The sequence below is a fragment of the Triturus cristatus genome, chromosome 3_1 (genome assembly GCF_964204655.1).
Source record: "Triturus cristatus chromosome 3_1, aTriCri1.1, whole genome shotgun sequence".
NCBI lineage: Eukaryota > Metazoa > Chordata > Amphibia > Caudata > Salamandridae > Triturus > Triturus cristatus.
The window spans coordinates 863,334,203-863,348,116 of record NC_140583.1 but is presented as its reverse complement, the minus strand read 5'-3'; the positions used below and the strand labels follow the sequence as shown (position 1 = coordinate 863,348,116).

Below are 13,914 nucleotides of genomic sequence, written 5' to 3'. Positions count from 1 at the left end.
ACTTTAATTTTTTTCCCCCCATTTCAATCTATTCTGTCGTTCTCTGTCAGTCAATCAGTGGGTCCCGCGCAAAGGCTCGGATTCCAAAGTCGTACAGATTTCTTCTTTTAGTGACTCGAGCAAAACCAAGTGCATTAACCACAAGATCACTATTTACTTGCTCAGTGTAAAATCTGCTCTACTTGCTGTAAGGGATGAAAAGAACAGATTAGTCCTCATTTAGTACTTTCTCGAAGATTACAATTTGTCCTGCAGAGCCTGGTCGATTGAAGACCTCTCTAAAGTAGAGCACAGTTGTGTAGAGCACTGCCAGGGGTGAGGCAAGCGGGCCCTATTTCAGGCACCCATCGACAAAAGCAAGAGTGGCCCCGCTACTCTCATACTTTAAGCGCTGCTCATGGCTCCATAAACACCAGGCGCATGCTCCACAAGATGGCCTCCCATTTCCGGAACATTGGGGTGTCAATAATTCAATGAAGTGCAATAATTACATTCTTGCATTGCTTAATCCCTAGCAACAGCCAGGGCGCCATTGAACAGAAAATACAAGTGGAAGTTTTGTCAATAGAAAGGCTTTTAGGAAAATCGCTTGACACTAAGCCCATAATAACCGGCAGCTTTTCTGCTCAACGCTGAGAAACCAAAAACACGTGTTTCATAAACTAAACTTAGGCAGAGGCCCAAAAATATTGAATAAAAGGCGGGGGTAGAAAACTGAATATGAAAAAGAAAAAACATTTGTATGATTGACATTCAAAATGTTATATACAAAAGGATCCTATGGGAAACATATGCATTCTTTTTACTATAGGGATGAGTATATGATTCACAAACTCTATGTGACATCACCCAATACCAGAGATCTTACAAAGTAAGCCACAGTTGCCAGGCAGCTTCTCACACAATTCAACCATTCTTTAATTTTTTGGCAAGTAGCACTATTAATTCTGGGAATTCGAGTTTAACTTGTAGCACACACCAAGCGTTGTTGGCTGAAGACAGTCCTGGAAGAAAATGTTTACCTGAAGGGGTACTCTTCACAAGTGTGATAAGCAAAGTAAAACCCTCCGGCTATAACATTAAATAAACTTTCTAACTACAGTAATACATTTGGCTGCAGTCTTGGGAACATACAATTTCTGACAGCAAATCTGGACCATGGTCTCCAACTTTGCCCCTCTGTAGCAAAATGTGGAATGCAATTAGCAATATGAAATGTTAAAACCAACAAATGTATGAAAAGACAAAAACTCACCTACTAAAGGATTCTTTCCAGTCTGGCTACTGCTTGATCAGTAAACAGACCCATATCAGCCCCAGGCAAACAGACGCTCAAGTGGCCTTGTCTGTGTTCATAGGTCTAACCTTCATTCCCTTGAATACCAGTTCCTACCTAATGCACCATTCCTGGGTTGGAATATAGTTCTATAAACTTCCTTAATACATTAATGTAAAAAAATCTTAGAATGGAGTTTTTATAGCAGGTAAAGCAGAAGAAGGGGGGAGTGGCGGAGGGAGCAGAAACACCAGATAAATGGTGTGGGGTTACAGTAGAGAGGGACAAGATACTGCAGTATGATATGCAGGGAGAGCTGGTTCGGCGAGGAGAGCAGCTAAGCTGAATGTGGGGGAAAGGCTGGCGTGGGGGTGAGACCGCTTCAAGGGTATTCCCACATTCAGGTGTTTAGCTTGTGTTTAGGTGTAGCTTGTAGAGATGAGTTTTTGGATCCTTGCAACAAACCCTTTACATCTACAGCAAAGGTGGTGCTGTAATGGTAGGTTGACCAGGTGACATCCTAATGATTAGAGCTTCCACAGTGATTTCAGGATTTTATTGTGATTCCATCAACATTAGGGCATTTCTCCCAGCTGATCATAGAACATGAAAGGTGGCAGAAAGAACTGTGGTTCCCCATCCCCCAGAGCAGGGGGAACACCCACGGCAGCCTGGCAGGAGGGCAGGATTGGTAGAGAAAAGGTGGAAGTTGCAGGGCATTTAGACAACTTCAGCATCTTCAACATTATCACCGTTGTGCTGGGGTTTCACTTTTACCATTGCCGGCTAAATTTGGAATTGTATCAGCTCTAAACTCAATATAGGTTTTGCTATCCAATGTCTTGCTGTAATCTAGGCTCTTTCCCCCCTGTATATTTTTTTAAAATACATATTTACTTTTCCGTAGCACAACAAACCCAGCGTATTCCCCATGACCATCTTCCTGTCACACACACTTAGATGGCCCCTCCACAGTACCAATCCATGAGTGCTGTGCACCATCCATTACATGTTGCGGTGTCTGTGATATTGACATTTCATGGAAGCAGTGTGGGGGGGAACACGTACAGGTGAGTACAGGGACTTTGTGCACTGGTCTGCGATGATGTGGTGCTGTGGTCCCTCCTAACCCCCCCATATCTCATCAAATTTCTTGGGGCAGCCCAATCTCTGTAGATTACTTTGTACAAGGTCATTCATGAGTCTATGCCCCTCTCCCTTTCTAGTGTTGTGGGAGGTACTAGTCCTCCCCCTTTTTGGATGATGTCCCGTGTCGCTACCATATATCAAAGGTTTACATTATAAGCAGCTTCCTATATCTAGTGGATTCCACATCTTTCCAAATCCCCAAGAGTATCAGAAAGCATTTGGCTCAAGGGTGAAATCCGTGGCTTCTTTTAACCTGTGCGTCACCATTTGCCAGCACAGTTGGAGTTTGGGGCATTCCCACAAAATATGGAAGAATGTACCTCGCTGCCAGCAGTTTTACAGGAATCACTCCATTTCAGCTCTTCCTATTGTATGCAGAAAAGTACTACTGCAGCATATCCTATGCAAGATTTTCAGTTGTATTAGCCTTTATCCGGCTCCTATTGCCACTTTGCTGGGGAAATCGCTCTGCCTCACATCATTCGTCATTCTCTATAGTCCCCAGATCAATCTGCCATTTCTTCCTCAATGTTGTCAGTGCCCTTTGGGTATCGATCATAACTGAGTTATATGTGAAACAGTCTCCTTTCAAACAAAGTCCTCGTATGCCTCTTTGTCTGTCGCGATCGTAGAGGGTAAAGCATGTCGTAACTGCAGGTATTTAAATGTTTTGGATGGGGCCATTTCATATTCTGAAGATTGAGACAATCCCATTTGCTTCCCAACCCTGTTCTAATGTCAATATGCCTATTAGATCCCACTTTTTTAATCCTGGTCGCTTAGCCACCACTCTGAGTATTGTTCCCACCAACAGAAGTATTTTGGGAGTCAGTCTGTTCTCCGATCTTATCTGTCACAGTGTCTGTTGCGTGAGATAACAAACTCTGTCTTTCCCCATATATGTGTAGGTAGCCCTTTTTGTTCATTGTGAGTCTGTCTAAACTGAATGCAAGTTCCTCCACTGGGGAGTAATCCCATCCGTTAACCGTGCATACTTGCGCTGCTTCATAGTATTTGCAGACATTCGGCAGGATGATTCCGTATGTAGAGCGTTGGAGGGTGCACAAGGCTATCCAGGGTAGGCCTCCCTCCCAAAGCAGAGCTAGGAGCAGCTGATCTATTTTTTTTTTTAAAAGAGCAGCCAGGCATCCCGTAGAAAGTATTTTGCAGCATTTAGGTAAACCTAGGTAGAGCTATCATTTTAGAGATCGCCGCCCATCCCATTAGTGAAAGCAGACGATGTCGCCAGTGCATTATGTGCTTTTCTAAAGTAGTCAGGAGGGGACGTAAATTGGCGTTATAATGTCATCTCTCGTGATCCACATTCCTAGATATTTGAAATGATGAGTTTCCACCCTTAGGGTTAGGGAATTTGTTGCCCACTGGGAACAACAATGATTTTTTCCATCTAATGCCAAGTCCAGAGAATGTCTGGTACGTGTTGAATATTTGTCGCAGCCTTGTCAAAGATTCCTCAGGGTCAACTAGGTAGATTAGTTGTTGTCAGCATATAAAGAAATGCGTTCCTCCCAACCCCTCCACCATGTCCATCCCCCAAGTTGTGCATCCCTGGTGTCTGCCTCTCTCAACAGGGAAAGCCTATGATCGAGTTCTATTGACTCTTACTGCTGCCAGCGGTTCCATGTTTAGGAGTCATACCCATGTACAAAATCTCGCCCCTAGTTAAATTCTTTTCAGAATGGTAAAGAGGACATTCTATTGAGTCAAATGCCTTGTTTGCATCAAGGGACGCCACTGCTATCGGTTTGCATACTCTTGCCGCCAAGGCCATATTGTTATATAAGCATCTTAAATTGAACTTGGTGGATCTCAGTGGGATAAATCCAGACTCATCTGGGTGGATCAAGTCACTGATCACCATCTGTAGCCTGTTAACCAGTATCTTTGGGAGGATTTTAACTTCTGCATTAAGCAGGTATATTGGTTGATAGGAATCACAGACATTCCAGAGCTTCCCCTTTTTGTCGACCAGTACTATTGCTGTTATCCATAGGTCTGGTGGTAATGTCTGGGACTGAATTGCCTCTCTATACTTGCCGTATAGACCATTATTTTATAGAATTCTATGGGGAGTATCCCAGTCTGCAATTGTATAATAGTCTTTGCTATCACCTCCTCAGTACGTTTACCTTCTAGAAGGTTCCGTTGCATCCCCATTATGCACCTTGTGGGGTAGTCTTTAATGAAGTTGTCATCAAGGTCAGACGGTTGTACGGTGGATCATGGGTGGTAAAAGACTTGTAAGTAATCCGCAAATGTTTCCGCTATTTTCTGAGCACCCGTCAACTTTCTCACCTCAGGTATATAAATCTGTTGGACAGGTTTCTGTTCTCATTCCCAGCTGGTCAGCCATGCCAGTAGATTACCAGCCCAGTCACCGGGTTTCATGTAGCCATTTTTGTTTAAGGAGATGGTTTGTGTTTACTTCACTGTCCTATTTCACCATAGATGATATTACCCCTCTGAAAGTGACCTGGTAGGCCTTTGGAAGCATGCCGTCTCTCGCCACTGACCCTGTGCTATCTCTGTAGTAGCACTCCGTGGCCTTAGATAGTGTGTCAACCAGAGCGGAGATACCCAAGCGTCATGTTGCCATTATCCAGTCCTGCGTCATGCGCCTATTAGGCGTCCAGTGTTACCCTTAGCTGTGAGTGGTCTGACAACCCTGTGCCAGATACTTTGTTTTTGTATAGTTATCTATGGGCGTACCAGGAGTGGAAAAATAGTTGGTTATTGAGTGGAATTTATGTGCAGCCAAGTAATAAGAGTATCGCAGTTCCTGCAGGTGTAGTGTTCTCCAAATGTCGCCCATGCCACCAGGTTTCCCTGTTGTGGTTCAGAAAAGCAGTCTGGAGCCAGTTCTGTCCAACTGCGGGTGAACTACCATGTTGAAGTCCCCTCCCAATACTGTCAGGACATTCAGTAAAGCAAGTCAGGGTATGTGAAGTATCTGTGTGCAGTCCTGGTGAAACATAGAGGCTCATCAGCAATAGATGGATCCCCTCCCACTCCCTCCACAGTTTTTCTTCCACTGTTGTCTATCCAAACCTGTGCAGGGTGGAAATTAACAGACTTCCTGATTAGTACTGCCACCCCCCTGGAGCCTGATATGAAACTGAAATGGCAGAACACCTTGTACTTCTCCCTCCCAATAAATTGACTGTGTGTTCCAATGAGATGTATTTTCTGCAGGAAGACTACATCCATTTTAGATTGTGTCAACACCATATGTATTTCCTCCAGCCAGCTCCACGAATCTTCAGGAGTATCGCAGAATATGAATTTATCATTGTAGAAATTTTCAGAAGTGCCGGGAAAAGAAACATGTCTATAAGGTCCATAGTATGCAGTTTTTGTTGAACCTCCTGAAAGGATTTCCTCTGTTGTTGTACTTTCAGGGTACAGTGTGGAAATATCCTTTCAGCAGAGGATTCACATTGTAACTTTGCTGATTTCAAGGGCTGCTCACAGGATCTGTGGAAATATGGATTTTTCTGGTCAGTTATGTCCCCTATCTTGGACCCCAACGGTTTCATGTGCTTGTTACAAGTACATGTATGTTTCCTCCAGTTCCAGTTATGAAGACGCAAACACATGTGCGTCCACCGTCAACATGTCCTCTGTCAGATCCGCCATGAATAGGCCGGATATTCCATTCCTAAGTATGAAAAGCCACCGGCTTTATATGGTTTACCTATGCCATTTTACAGTCCAGGCAAGTAGGCCCTGATTCTGTCATCAAACTCTTCTTGCCTTCTGCCTCTGAAAACACCAGTCTGAGCCTGCATCTGTGACCATGAACTTTGTCTCATTCTCTGCGCAGCTCACGGAGCCTGACATCAGCCTATTCTCTGCCAAGAACTGTATTTCACCTTCAAGTTATCTGCTTCCCCCTCAGCCGATGCATTCCTGTCTAGTAGTTTAAATAAACATTCTTCCAGCTACCGAGCAATGGCTCGGCTTCTCTGTCTTTATGCAAGTAATTCATAGTCCTGTTACCATGGAATATTCCTACCCCCTCGCATTTAGTGTAGACGCTTAGACGCTTGTACACGCACGCACAGTCAGTATAGAATAGATTCTGTCCGAGAGTCTCAAAGTAAAAGATTCTGGTAATCCTTGGTCGCTGTGGCACCACAAAGGGTGGACGAGCTGCCAGTGAGTGGTATGCTCTTTCCACCAAAATCATTCTAGGTCACGTGTTCTGCCTTGCACCCCTGATGAGCTGGCCCTGCACCTGGGCAATACTTTTTACCCTGTGTTTTCTGTGTACTCTGGGGTGATGGGTCCCAGGATGTAGGATGGCTTCCATTGCGCCAGGCGCCTACCCCGGTGGGGTGCTTATTCCATCCTCACTTAGTTTAAAGTTACCTCACCCAGCTCAGTCCTATTTCACTTCAGGTTGTGGCCAAAGCAAGTTGCAGTGCTCCCAGGTTTACAGTATAACAGCCTATGCAAGTCTCATGCCGGTTATCGTCGCCAGAAGGCGCCAGGAACAGGGAACCCAGAACCCAGAACCTCACAGGCGCTCACCAAGATTTCAGGCCACCAGCTGCTGGCCATGGTTTATTAATGGCGGTTTGACCCGTGTGCTCTATCCAACAGCGTCAAGTTTATGCAGTAGGTAACCAGTCTCCTGATCTTCACCAGGCACCGCAAGCCACCTACACAGTGTAGAGGGGGCGCGGGGAGGAGGCAAATGCACGAGGCCGGCATCCCTGAGGGGACAGTACCATTGTCAGATCACCCACCTTCTCAGGTGTTCTCTGCCATGTGCTGTCTAGGCTTCAGATGGGCGCAGTTGTCCTCCTCGATCAGCACTGTCCTGCAGTACGCTTCACTCGCTGTACTGCAGCTCACACTGCCAGCTCGCTCTCCCCCCTGGGTGCCCATACTGCCCTCTGCCATTGAGTATGGAGACACCATCCACCACTGCGCTCCCTCCAACACCAGGCGGCCGTCCCCGCTGCCTTTCAAGCCGCCACACTGGCCACACATCCAGGGCCATGGCCGCAATCACCCCATCTCTCCCGGATTGGGCTATTCCTAGCCCAGGCATCATCGGGAGCCCCAGATGCCGTGCTCTGTTACCTGTGGCAGGTTGGTCACCAGAGTGTAGGATAATGTGGGATTTTCCAGGATTGGGTCGCAAAGTTCAGCAAGGCACATCTTCCATCTGGCCAGCCTGGCTCCACTTCCTCTGTCTATTGAGTCTCAAAGTGAATCAGCCAGCAAGGGTCATAGGAAACGTAATTTAAACAAATGTGCTTGTCATCGGTCAAGTGATTTGCTCAACACTTGGAAAAGGAAATAGTGGCACACTATGGTGTACCATTAAAAAAACACAACAACGCCATCACCCATAGAAGTTTGGGAGACCAAGAAGACGTATATTTGAGGGCTAATTAGATCTTTCTCAAGGGATAATGAAAAATGACATGAGCACAAAAGACCTCTGAGCATCTCAAACAGAGATGTTTTAAAGGAGGATGTGTTTTCAAGGAGGGTTGTGCACATTGCATGTGGCATACAGAAAAAGTACATGTTTAGTAAACATAATTTACAGAAGTGTCTCAAAGAAACCCAACGTTGTACCTGGAGTCGATAAGTAGATGACGAATTTTTATTGAGCGATGTGGACAGATGGACTGTTTTCATAGTGTTAAACGGCCATTCAGTCACCCAACATAACTCACAATTTTGAGATGAACCAATTGTACTAAACTGTGTGCTGCTCTGAAACATAGTAGCGAGCAGTACACAAATACCATATGTGCAGTCCAAGGCCTCGTTTGTCAAAAGTGTCATGGGGCGTTCCAGGCATGTGTTGTTTGCTTTTATAGAGTAGTTGTATTGTTATGTTGCTTTAGGACTTTTACTGTGTTATGCTCTGTTTTTTTTATTCTAGATCGGTCAGCAAATGCTTTTACATTTCTGACCAATAGAAGCACATTACTTTAGAGTAACTGTGACAAGCAATCAATCATGCAAGTAATCTTAGGTGTTAAACTAGTGCTGCTGCATCTCTTCATCTAGAGACTTGTGTTTTAAATGAACACTTACAGCGCTCACTTTATGTGATGAGTCCCTTAAGGGTCTATGGTCCACCCAGCACCTTCCCTGCATCATGGAAAGATCTGAGTGCATGCGGTCCTTCCTTACCGTATGTTACTGTTGCAGTGCCACTCTTGTCGAACAATTGAAAAGCTGTGATGAACATCGCGTCTGGGGCACAGAGGACGGACTCAAAGGCCAAAAACTCTTGAAAGGAAATCAACCTATAATCAAAAGAAAACCAATACTTGAGATGGGGCAATGATCACACCTACAGGCAGATTTCATCAACAGAAAAAAACATACAATTGTCACTGGACTGTGATCAGTGCCCAGTTTGTATCGACGGTTGCAGGTGGTGGGCACAAGCAAGGGAGTAGTCAGAAAAGTTAAAAGCCCCCACTTTGAACCATGTCCTAAATGCCACTGAGTGCAAGAGAGAGGCAAGTGAGCCTGACACTCATTTGATTGTTTCTCTAAGAGAATAGTGAACACCATGAGGCCAAACAGCGCCTTTTACACTTCAATTCACCATAAATGTAACAGTTCACCCATTCTTCTCACAATCTATCCACCCAGAACTTCAGCCTTCCTTTTTTCAGTCCATCCTTCCTCCTTCATGTACTTGCCTCTCCATCAATACAATCATCAATGCTCACTTGTCTCCATCAATTCATTGATCAATTCATCCATTGTCCTCTTCAGTCATCCATCTATGTCTCCATTGTTCCATCCTTCTCTCCATTATGGATTGTGGGATAAATATCAATCAATCACTGTGCATCTCTTCATACATCTGTCCCTCAATCCATCCATCCATCCATCCATCTCTCCACCCACCCAGCCATCCTTCTTTTCATCCATCCATCCCTCCCCTCTTTCCTTTCTTTTCATGCTCACTTTTTGCAATTGTTTCTCCATCCTATAGTGTCTTCAAGCTGTTCTATCAGAGTGATGTTTACTGGCTCTTTTTAGAAACCAGTATTCCTGATAAAATTGAAAGGAGCTATAAACAATATTTTACAGATGAAATGTCTCACATACTGCTCAGGGACACCCACCCTTCAATTAAGCTGCTAAAGCGGGGGCTCATATTGCCCCTGCGAACCGACACTCAGTTTTACAGAGCACAGCTTATTTTTCATCATCAGACTTTGACCCAGAGAGAAAGAAGCAGAAAAGGGAGAAAGAAAGAGGAGAGGACAAAAATGAAAGGAAAACAGTGCTAAAGGGACAAAGCAAGGATGAAAAAAACTTACAAGAGTGAGATAAGGAGACTGTAGAGTGGTAGGGGACTCTAGAGGAGACAATGATTGAAGCAGAGATAGTTTCACGTATTGCTAAGCTCTCTTTATCCGTCCTCCTCTACCCTGCCCATTCTCCCACACCCCGAAACCACACCCATAAATGCCATTTTGTTCTCCCTCTGGCCCCATCCCTCATATGCAATCACCTCACTCGGGTCCTAGTGCCTGACCATACAGAGACAAGAAGTGTAGGGTGGTGCTATAAAGAGATATGCAATAGAAGACAAGACAGTCCTGTTACTTGGTAACCCCAACATTTGGTAGAGTCTGCAACATGCTCCCAAGGAAAACAAAGGGCTCCTGCACTTGTGTGTTTAACAAATTAAGAACGGACTATCAGTAAGTCAAAAATATCAGAACGGAACATTTAATATTAGAACTATTCAGCAAGCAACAATGGAGCATATGCTTGTATTCAGTGCTTGAAATGTAAAAATACCCTGTACCCTGTACCAGAGTAGTGCTTGTTTCTGAGAAGTGCTGGTACTCTCCCACTAAGTATTACTTCACTTTTGAGAAGTGCAGGTACTCTGCCTCTCAAAATAAAACAGTGCTGGTACTCAGTACAGGACAGTACCGGCCCAGTTAAAGCACTGCTTGTATTACGTTGTTAATACATGGTAGAGATACAAGGTTAGCTTCAGTCAGATCTTCACAGTAAAGTTTAGTTTATCATGGATTGCACTTATTTACTTTAGACGTCATGAGTGCACTTGCAGGCTACCGCTCAAAATATGACACACACTACAGTGAGTCATGCAAGTCTGGTTTTTAGTGGTCGTGAGACATTTTCTATTATTGGAACCTTGACAAAGAGTGTATTTTAAAATCGTTTTCGGAGGATTGAAGGCGAGACTGGAATTGGTAAATTCAAGTATGCTAATTATGGCCTATAAATCTAACAACGTAAGCTACAGCTCTGTTGATTAGTCATTGTATCAAAAATATCTGGGAAAGCCCTTCTTCTCCCACGGACAGCAAGGCCTTCACTGCGATAAATTTGAACTGTACTAGACACGATCACCAGTAAATTGAGCTACCTGTCAGGAGTGGCTTGCATGGGTTAAAGCGCAAATTTGCTCTTCCATTTGTAGTGGTGCATTATAATCACGGGTGGTTCGCACCTATATATAATGCTTTTTTGTATTAACTTAGGCCATCAGAAAGTGAATTGTAATAATGTGAAAGGTGAGGTGCTAGGGAGATTTTCAATGTAAATGGTAAGAAATTACCTCTACAACTATGTGTGTTTAGCTGAAAACATTAACGTGCAGAATTCGCACATGCCGCTGACAAGTTCACACAATTGATGTGCTTAAGTAACGTGTTAACTTAGATGTGTTCAGTAAATAATGTTCATTTTATATGTGTAATTACATGAGGCTTTCTGCTATTTCTTATGTTGACCAATTTATGCAGGCCTGAACTGTATTTTTCCCCTGGAAGCTCTCGCATTAGACTTAATAGTGAATTTAATGTACATGTTGGATTTATTCTTTCTCACGTTTCTGTTGCAGGTGCAAAAATTCATCCTTGGTAGCTACAATAATGTCTTTGTTTTAGGAGTTAGGCTTTGGGAGGAGAGGATACATTGAACGTTGATACTGATAATAGAGAACTGTTGTACTACTCATTGTAGTAAGCCCGGGAATCAAGGTCATCTCGCCCAGGCCTGGGAGCATCCCTACGTGTGGAAAATTACCTACAAGGAGGTGGCTTGACTGGATGGGGTGATGCTGCAATGCATCCTGGAATACTACCTGTGAAACTAAAGCATCGAAGTTAGGGACAGTGTCCCTAACTTCTGCCTTGTATTGAGAGAGAGAGCTCCTAGAACAAGCTATGTAGCTTTATGCTACTTGACCCACCTAAACGTGAAGAGACTACTTAGGAAGACTTCACACGCTGACACCTTTATGGAGCTTGCCTTAGGGAATGTAAAGTAGGGATGTCTCGTTAGTGTAGGGACAGACTAATGCTTTATACCCACGACCCTCTTTGGAAGGGGAATCTGGCCATTGGTGCTATTATCCTCTGTATCCTGATTCTTGACCTGATTATTCTGTGTATGCTGCACCGCCTTTATTTCACCCATAGGTTCGGCTTTGTTCTAGTTCCAATGTATTTCTACACCCTCATTCTGAGGTGTTTGTATGTCCAACTGTTCTTGGCTTTGTAATAAACTAACTAAATCATTGGGAGTCGGTGATTCTTCAGAGCCGTAGTTCATTTGAATTGTAATGATTGTTTGTCTAACGATTTCTCTCCCCTCCACGCTTTCATGCTGATAAAAAGAGTCATCAGCCAGGGGTTCCTGAGTAGATATAGAGCGTGGAACTCAGCTCCTTCAGTTGGTAGCAGTGTACCATGTTTTTCACATGAAATGGGGGGGAGAATCTAGAAAAGACCTAGATCCCCAGAACCTCAAAATGGAGCCCAATGATCGAGAGCTGTGAACGACGGACTTTGGCAGAGACCGACAGATTGATGGTGCAGCGAGAACAACGGAAGAGCGAGTATCAATAGGGATGTGCCATTTTACAGTCCAGGCAAGTAGGCCCTGATTCTGTCATCAAGCTTTTCTGCCTTCTGCCTCTGAAAGCTCCAGTCTGAGCCTGCATCTGTGACCATGAACTTTGTCTCATCCTCTGCGCGGCTCACGGTGCCTGACATCAGCTTGCTGCCTGCCAAGAACTGTATTTCACCTTCGAAATTATCTGCTCCGTTCCCTGCCCAATGCATTCCTGTCTAGTAGTTTAAATAAACATTCTGCCAGCTACCGAGCAAAGGCCCGGCTTCTCTGTCTTTATACAAGTAATTCATAGCCCTATTACCATGGAAGACTTCTGCCCTCGCATCTAGTGTAGACACTTAGACGCTTGTACACGCACTAACAGTCAGTATAGTCAGTATAGAATAAGATTCTACTCTAAGAGACCTCTCTTTTGGATAACATAGTTCTTTAAACATAGGATGTTAGATATGATTTGGGATTAGGTTGACTTGACCCTCCAGACATCTGTCGCCACATGTAGAGCTAAATGTCAAGTCCCCTTCACCCCCTAGTCGCACGTCAATCACACGTCATGCTGCTGTGCGCGCATTTCTGCCAAGTATTTCTGCTGACATTGCGAAATTCTTTCATGGAACCACCCTATTATGACATCACATCTGATGACGTTCTTTAGTCACACCCAGTTACACCTACTTTTGCTACGTATGTATGTTTTATCCACACTATCAATTGTTACGCCTCTCGCATTTGCTTCACTGTAATGCCTATTGTATAAAAGTAATTACTTATCAATAAAGTATGTACTCCACTTCCTGAACCTCCGTGGTGATGGAACTTGGAGGCCACGATTCGAATCGTCCATTGGAATAAAGCCCATTCCGAACCTCTAATACCACGGATTCTGCCTCTTATTTATTGAGCTATTTTTATTATGTTTTGTATCAAATTAAGTCCCGGTAATTAAATTATTTACCACATGAATGGCGCCCGAACAGGGACACTTTCTCATCTCACGCGCCGGCGGTGCGTTGCAGGCCCGGTCTCCTGCCACAGCTGGACGGACAACAACGCGTACCAGCAGGATTTCCTGTATCTCCCTCCGGTCAAGCGGGGGCGACTGAGGCTGCGATCAACACCCAGACGAGGCGGTGAGAAGTGCGAAGTATCCCGACCAGAGCCTAGCTGAGAGAGCAAGATCCAAGGTATACAGAGGCCCACCAGGTTTCCGATGTCCCGAAGTGTCCGAAGTTTTCGAGTCGAGTCCAGTCCGGTCCAGTTCAGTTCAGTTCCGTTCCGAGGCCTTCCGTTCCGAGCTACCCGGTGAGTACCATTACTGGGGAGGCGTTCTGGCGTGCACATAAGTTGTGCCGATCCAGACGGGTTTGGGTACACAAATCCGGTCTGCACTGTTTTAGCAGTGTATCTGTACTGTTTAGCAGTATATCTAGTATATCAAGTATATAAATTCAGAATAATTCCGTTAATGTCGAGAATTATGTTTTGTGATTAAGTTTTCTTAGATCGTCATCTTCATTGTTGCTCGTTTAAAATGTTAAATGTTAAATGTATTAATACGTCCTGCATATTGTGGT

General features: G+C 44.4%; 1 protein-coding gene across 1 annotated transcript in view; it reads right to left on the bottom strand.

Moving 5' to 3' along the window:
* Positions 1-13,914, bottom strand: part of SLC25A12 (solute carrier family 25 member 12) — a 466,840-nt gene that overhangs the window by 291,068 nt on the left and 161,858 nt on the right. The window contains exon 4 of the mRNA XM_085645302.1: positions 8,609-8,724. Coding sequence (XP_085501428.1) covers positions 8,609-8,724 — 116 coding nt within the window. The remainder of the gene's footprint in view (positions 1-8,608; positions 8,725-13,914) is intronic.